At 34.2% G+C, this 7,983-nt stretch overlaps 1 protein-coding gene across 1 annotated transcript; it reads left to right on the top strand.

Moving 5' to 3' along the window:
• The first annotated feature begins 1,474 nt into the window (after positions 1-1,474).
• On the top strand, positions 1,475-7,111 carry LOC121730931 (elongation of very long chain fatty acids protein AAEL008004-like). The gene is made up of 5 exons (XM_042120155.1): positions 1,475-1,566; positions 1,906-2,096; positions 3,351-3,425; positions 3,754-4,053; positions 6,924-7,111. The coding sequence occupies exons 1-5, from the start codon at positions 1,530-1,532 to the stop codon at positions 7,086-7,088; spliced, it is 768 nt and encodes a 255-aa protein (XP_041976089.1). The 5' UTR covers positions 1,475-1,529; the 3' UTR covers positions 7,089-7,111.
• The last annotated feature ends 872 nt before the right edge of the window (positions 7,112-7,983 follow it).

Genomic DNA, 7,983 nt, shown 5'->3' with positions numbered 1-7,983 from the left:
AAGTACCTACCTGAAGGACTTGTATTACGGGTATATTTAGGATAATACACAGTCATACACATATTTAATAAACATCCATGACCTAGAGACATTGTAAACTTTTTGTTGCATCGGCTGGATTGGAGCCCGCGACCGCCGGCTTTGAGCTGGCACACGCTCAACCATTGAGCCACAGAGGTCGTTTAATTTTCATGCCTCGAATGTTACTTCGAGCACATGCAGTCTTATTGAGCGCATACAATATGGTGTGTCTCACTCATAAGTCGAGGTATAAGAATCGGATCCCAGTATTTTTTTTTATTAAAAGCTACTACCGAATTAAAACATTATGTCAATTAAAGTGCGTAATAAGTAATAACTACGCTAATAGTTTTGGAAAAATGTCAGACATTACGTTTTATAATTACATTCTAATGTACGGTACTTTGCGATTGATGAGCAATTTGATAATGAGAATAAAAATTTTCCGCGGGTCACGTACGCAAATCGTTACAAACATCCAAACTCCGAAACTCCACGTATCGGCCGTGATGAATCTTATCTGATATATTGATAAGTCATTTTATTAGATTACTTAATTATATTATGATCAGAATTTTATTTATCCTATGGGAACTTTCTGAAAAAAAAAACCTCAGTGCCTGGTTTCATAAAAACAATGCCAGCAACGCATTTCTTTTGCAGTGCCCAAGTGTGTGCGTAGTACACGTGATCACTCTCTTTGCTACACTTCCATAATCCCACTGACAGGACTGGCAGGAGGTCAATCGCAGAACCTTTTGGCTACCTTTTGGGTACATGCCGTAGCCCATTTTACGTGACCATTATCTAACAGAAGCATCTTCTTTCAGACTGTTCTAAGCGATTAGCTATACTATAAAAATCAAAAACACCAGCGCATGATCATTATTGCAAGTTGCCACATTATGAGTTATTGTTCTTGGGATCCTAGTCTCTATTTCCAATTCCTTGGACCCCCGGCAATATAACCGAAATCAAGAAACAGCACAAAATTTCAAGCCGTATTTTCCGAGGTCGTGGTACTTAACCTATTCGTGCCAAGGCACGTTTCTTGCACGCTTAAATTTTCGTTTACTCAAAATACTAAATTCAGTTTAAAGTTTTTTATAATTATTATTTTTAAGTATATACAAATACTTACAAATATTTATTGACCAAAAATTATTAAAAACATAATGCGATAACGGATCCCCACACTAGGCGATGCCTGTCCTGTTGCAGGACGAAACGAAGTTACAATAATTACATATTTTTATTTTTACAAAATAATGCAGCCATTGTAATAAATATGCGGTCACTTTAGAGAAGGGCATTTTATAAGACCGATTTACTTCCAAATTTATAAAACTGGGCCAATGCCCTCTTAAAACTAATAAATTAAACTTATCAAATAAATTAAATCTTGAAGAAAATTCCGGTATTACTTAAATAATAATTAATGGTTGAACTCAACACAATGATAGTCAATTATTGTATCGCGATCAGTGCCGCAGCGAACTGACGTGAGCATGGACGGAGTGGTGCCCCCCTGGGAATCCAAAGATGGTGAGTAAATTAAATTGTACCCAAAATTGAAATTAATTATTACAAATTATTATTTTTATTTACTTATAAAAATAATTTAAAAAAAAATATTCGTTTTTATTCTATTATTTTAATTCGGTGTTTAAATTAATTTATCTTCATTGAATTGATTTTTTTTTCAATATACTCGTTTTGCTAATAGTTTTCAAAATTACAACAAAATATAAGTATTTCTATAGGATTTTTCCTGTTTTTCATAGAATTAGTTTAGAAATATCTTAGTAAATTTTATGGGAAAATCTACGTTATAAAATTACTTTGTTTAACCCACTTAAAAATATTTTTATTTTTTTGTTTCAGCCTCCTACGTCGATAGTTGGTTTCTTATGGGCTCCCCAGCCAAAATAATCATAATATGTGTGTCATACCTGGTTTTTGTTCTAAAACTCGGCCCATATCTAATGAAGGATAGGCAACCGTTTCAACTGAAAAATGTGATATTAACATACAATATTCTACAAGTCATATACTCGGCATATTTATTCAAACTGGTGAGTACCTTGTTGACATTTTAACCCTAGCTAGGGCCGTGTACGGTTTAATAGACGAAACAATATTGTTATTAGTAGATTCTTTATTTTTCTTTTTTGTTTGTTTCTCGAAGTCGGTAAACAAAAAGAAATGTAGATCCACTCCGCTTCCGAATTCATTATAGTTTGTTCACAACGAGTCGCGACGCGACGCAGCAATTGTTAGGATGCAGCTTCATCATAATAGCAGCTTGAACTTCGTACTCTTGCAATGCGACTTTGATTGTCCTATGTTGTACTTGTTGCATTTAACCCTTAATCAGGCCCCATATGCACTGGCATTAAAAATATTTTTAAATATGGTGTGGTCTTAATTTTTACCTGTAGGTACAATGTATACCTAAGAACTGTTTCTTAAAAAATATTAAAATTAAGACAAAAACTAAGTGGTCGTATTATGCCATATGCGGTATATCTGATAAGGAGCTCTCTGGCGTTTTATAATTTGTTTCTATTATCCCTATTTTTAATTAGGAAACTGCATTCTTTGAACTTTGATCTCTTTACTGTGGTGAACTATTCACAAGAATTGAAGAATTTTGAATACTTACCTAAGATTATCTACTATTTTGTAAGCGTGTAATTACCACACGTAGTATCGACTAGAAGAATGTTATTTTTGTTAAAAACAAACCTTTTTAATTTACAATAATTATATTTTTATTTCAAAATCATCTCTTGAATAATGGAAACAGTGTCCATATCATACTAGACCGTCAGACGGGCGTAGAGCATATAACTAATTATTTATTACTTACTTTGAATAATAATTTTTCCAAAATGAATTGTTTAGTAAAAAAAAGTAACTTCACACGAAAGATACAAAATATATTGGTAATCAAAAAAAGCTTTTATGAATTTAAAAAAAGACAGAGATCACAATAAAACTCCAATTACCTAGGTGGTCGATATAACGTACCTACTATGCCTGATTAAGGGTTAAAATTTTTGATGGCTAAGTGAAAATAATATTTTCACTTAGCCATCAAAAATGGCATATTATGCCATTTAGGCTTTCCTTGGGTCATCTATATCCCACACATTTTGTCTTAAAATATACATAATTAATAGCTACGGCTAAGCTTAAGCTTCTCTGCATCACGTCTCGGTATGTTCTTAAATTCTGATTCTAGACTGAAAGAACAATATTTTCTTGTTGGTTATGTTTTTTTTTTTTTGGTATTATGTTTAACCAAACTGTGCATTACGTTACAGGCGACAGTGATTCTGTACAAGTCGGGTTTGTCGCCCGACAAGTGCGTCGACGAGTCTCCAGATCTGCAGTATGAGGTATTTAATTAATTATTATAATTATGTTACTTAATTTAAGTCTAAATGAAGTATTAATTATGCAAATATATTACATTATAACTGTAGACTGTAGTATTTATGGAAAACAGAAGTGACTTAAGGCGCGTTGAGAGTGAAATTTCCGCTACGTCATGAATCTTTTTCATTGTCGAAATAATAATAATTATTGCGCTTCGACGCGCGACGCCCGCCGTTATGATTTCGGACAGATTTTTTTCTTTTGACACGTGTACTCTGTACACACGCTCTTTTTATGTGTATAAATAAATGGATACCAATAGATAAAGGAGATACCTTTTAATTTCAGTTTTACTTCGGAACCCACATATACACCATCGCGAAGTTAACGGAACTCCTCGATACGGTGTTCTTTGTCCTTCGCAAGAAGTACAACCAAGTATCAGTCCTGCACGTGTATCATCACTGCGGGATCCTGCTGTACTCCTGGGCGATGCTGTACTTCAAGTTCACTGCCCTCTCCATCATTGTACTTGGATTCCTGAATACCTTTGTCCACCTGGTGATGTACTCGTATTATGCGGTGTCTACCTTCCCCGAGATCGCGAAGTACATTTGGTGGAAGAAGTATATTACCAAGATGCAGATGGTGAGTTGTTTCTTTTATGTGTAAGAATCATGAAATAAATTTTGCGACGTTGATAGCGCACGTTTTAAGGCTCCTCAGTCCTCGGTATATATTATAACTAGCTGTTGCCCGCGACTTCGTCCGCGTGGACTTCAGTTTATAGCGCGCGGTGTCAACAAAATTTGTGTCAAAAGCTTTTTAAAACCCTGGTACCCCTTAAATCAAAATACCCAAAACAGCTGTGCAGAGTACACATATATTTTTTTTTTAGTTTTATTTACTTATGCCAAATTTTAAAGCTTATTTAACTTTAAAGCCATTACACAACTTTACCCATAAACTATTTAATATTTATCCTTGATAGGTTTAAGGTTATGTCACCGGTCACTGCATAGATAAAGTCTTAAGAGGAGTCCACACCGCCGTTTTTCCATACAAACGCTGTCCCCTGTTTCCTCCCTGGATAATGCCGGTAGAGTTATCATTTTTTTACTGAATATCTATGGCCACTATCAAGTGGTCATGTCCTTATGTTACCTTTTTTTCATAATTTTATTATTAAAAAAGATAAGAACGTCCAAAAACCAAAAAAAATGGCCAGATTTTCCTCTGTGTTCAAACACCCAGAAAACAAAACTGGCTAAAATATACAAAAAAAAATAAATAAAAAAAAAAAACAATTAATTCTTAATGAAAAAAGTACTTAAATCGGTTAAGTTTTGGAGAAGGAATCAGCGGACAACGAATTGAAGATTTTCTGTTCTTTTATTAGAACTTTTGTCGTGTTGTCTCTAACGCACTCTGCGGTGGGAGACTTGATATTGGTGAGACAGCAATATATTTCCAAATACCTATTTTCAATTTCTCTCGCCCCTGGTGTATCCTCTTAAGTACTGAGTAGTGAGTTATATAAAACGTGTATAACAATCGAAAGAATCGAAAAAAATCTGATTTGGGTTACCCCGTCTTATAGAAAGACGTTTGAGCAAGCGCTAGCGCGATGTAGGCGACTCTTAGCACCATCTGTTATGAATTTTTGGAACTAACTTAATTTGAACAAATTTACGCATAAACAATCCCTTACAACCCCTTTTTCCAGTTAAAAAGTAGCCTATGTCCTTTCTCAGGCTGTAGACTATCTGTGTACATTGCAGTAATGCAAATCGGTTCAATAGTTTTGGCATGAAAGCGATACAGACAGACAGACAGAGATACTTTCGCATTTATAATAATATTAATAGTAAGTATATATATACGCGTCCGCCCGAACGTGTGGTTTGGCAGCTGCACGATGACAAGGTCAAAGATTTGCGAATTTTGTTAATAAAATAAAGAAATCACGGTGAAAAATAAGTGTTCCCAAAATTACAGCTCGATAGAATTTTTATTTTTTTTGTTATGCGCCTTCAAAGTTAGATAATCTAGTCGATTTTTTTTTCAATTAAATTTCTTAATATTTGTATACCAATCGATAACTCATGAAATTAAAAGCAACTTTTGTCATGAAACCACTTTCATAAACGCAATATTTAATATACCTATCGAACAAAGTTCTCTCCCGATGCGTACAAACTACGAAAGAGTGACGTCAGTCTTTCGTAGCACTTTGTATGGAGCGTTTCGGGCAGGTCTATTTTATGAGATGTTTGAATTGTCATATCTTGGTGAATTTTTAAGCTATCAGAGTCATTCTTTCGGCGATGTTTCTATTTTTTAAGGGTCTTTCAATTACCAATAAGAAAAAAAAAATAGTCATCAAGCCTATTGTATGTAAATGATAGCGCCGCGCTATTTAAATAAATCGTTACGGGTACTAGACAACGGAAATATATTTAATACTTTTATAATATACATAATATAGGTATGGCTCTTATACGCGCGGAGCGGGCCGCGGGCTACTTATTTCAAACATTTTTGGTGACATTTTATGGGAATGCGACCCGCCCCGTTGTGCGCTATATTTTGAGAAAATATAGCGCACAATATGCAATTTTAAGAGGCGTATAATTTCCTCCGGATTTTCTCTACATCAGTGCTCATCAAAGTCGTTTCGGAGATTACACAATACAAACGAACATTCAGATATTCATATTAACATAATATTATGATTCACGAAAATAATATTATTTTAATATGTTTTTGCGTTAATTTGATTGTGATTATCTTCTGAAAACAGAACACGTTTTGTTGTGGGTTGCAAACTTTTATTTAGGGCATTTTTAAAATATTTCTATACTCTAAGTAGCCTGTTAATTTTTTTTATTGAAACATTGTATCGACGAAGAATTAACTTTAATCAAATGCTATTGGAAATTGTTTTTTAACCTCAAACGAAAACTAAACTAATTGCATATTTATTTTAAAAGTCGCCTCTGTGAACTTAAATAAATTTAGAGGTTAATTTATAACTAAACATTAAAAGTAACTTTGTATTCTTGCAACAGCTATAAATATTTATTTCTAATGTTTACACGAATAAAATATGCAGTGATAATACAACTTTGTTTGCACTGTAGGTAAATATTGCATAAATGTGATAGGTACACTGCACATCATTTTCCGGTTTTCAATTTCCAGCATTTGCTAAATGCCGGGAAAAAACAATATGTTTTCAGTCACATGGGATTACAAGTTAGCTTTACATATTATAATGTGTGAAAGAACGATATTTTTTAAGATAATTAATTTTTTTAACCCCGCGGCAAAAACTCCTCATTTTAAATGTCGGGGCAAAACTTTGTCACATTAATTTAATGTCAGTTTTTCTGTGTCTACTAAAAGCGAAATCTACAATCACTTTATTGCTCAGTTTTCTTGCTTAGCTTAGCATGTTTCATATCACTTTAAAAATTAAGTTTTAAATTTTTTACCCACTTTCTTAATTTTTTCAGATCCAATTCGTGTTGATTATGATGTACGTGGTGTTCGAGTACTGCACGTCACCCTGCCTGTTCTCCAACAAGCTGCTCGTCACCTTCCTGATCAACCTGTCCCTAGTTCTCTACCTTTTCATGGACTTCTACAAGAAGTCATACAAAAGCGCCAAAAACAAGTGATAATATAGTTTATTTAGTGAATTGGTTGTATTGTTTTATTTGTGGTTCTATAAGGTATACACGTGGGAGAGCCATGCTAGGAATATAAGGAATCCGGAGTTCTCTTAGTATCTTCGGAACCATAGTATACCTCGTTGCAAAATCTTGCGTTTTGGTAGCATATGCTTAGGATGCTTCTCATAAAACCAAAATCACCATATGTTTCCATATAAATTTCGAGGAGTTCCCTCGATTACTCATGGTTCCTATCATCAGGTTAACACTTTTGTGAAAATGGGACCAAATTGGAGTGAAACTTAATACAACAAAACAAAAATTTCGAAAATCGGTTCACAAATGGCGGAGTAATCGTTGAACATACAAAAATAAAAATAAAAAATAAATATATCTACAGCCGAACATATAACCTCCTCGTTTTTTGGAAGTCTATGTACCACGCCGATGAAAATCGGTGGGTACATAATATACTATTGTCGATTGGACAAGTAAGATGGATAGTAAAGGGACCCCCCCCCCCCCCCCCCCCTTATATACGCCCATGTTATATAGTGTTAAATATTATAAAACATGTCGAACACCATTACATTTAAATAATTACACAATTTGTTTATCAACCTTGTTTAAATTACTAATTAAAATATAGAGTTCGGCTGAGGACCTCTTAACGAGGCTACAAGCCCATTGGCCCTGTAACAATGCTAAAGGTCTATGTTATTTATTCTATGATAATAATTTATCTGGAGGTGTACCATTCCACTGATGGATGGATGGATGGGCGCTTTGTCAATATACACCATATTGACAGTGTGTTCATCCATCCGTTCTTAACCTTTGATCGGACATCGTTGTTGCGATTGTGCTGAAATACAAATTTTAGGCCGCTTTCCTTGTGCGC

Source organism: Aricia agestis, chromosome 10 (genome assembly GCF_905147365.1).
Source record: "Aricia agestis chromosome 10, ilAriAges1.1, whole genome shotgun sequence".
NCBI classification, from domain to species: Eukaryota; Metazoa; Arthropoda; class Insecta; order Lepidoptera; family Lycaenidae; genus Aricia; species Aricia agestis.
The sequence above is the reverse complement of the archived record's forward strand: the minus strand, read 5'-3'. Positions and strand labels throughout refer to the sequence as shown.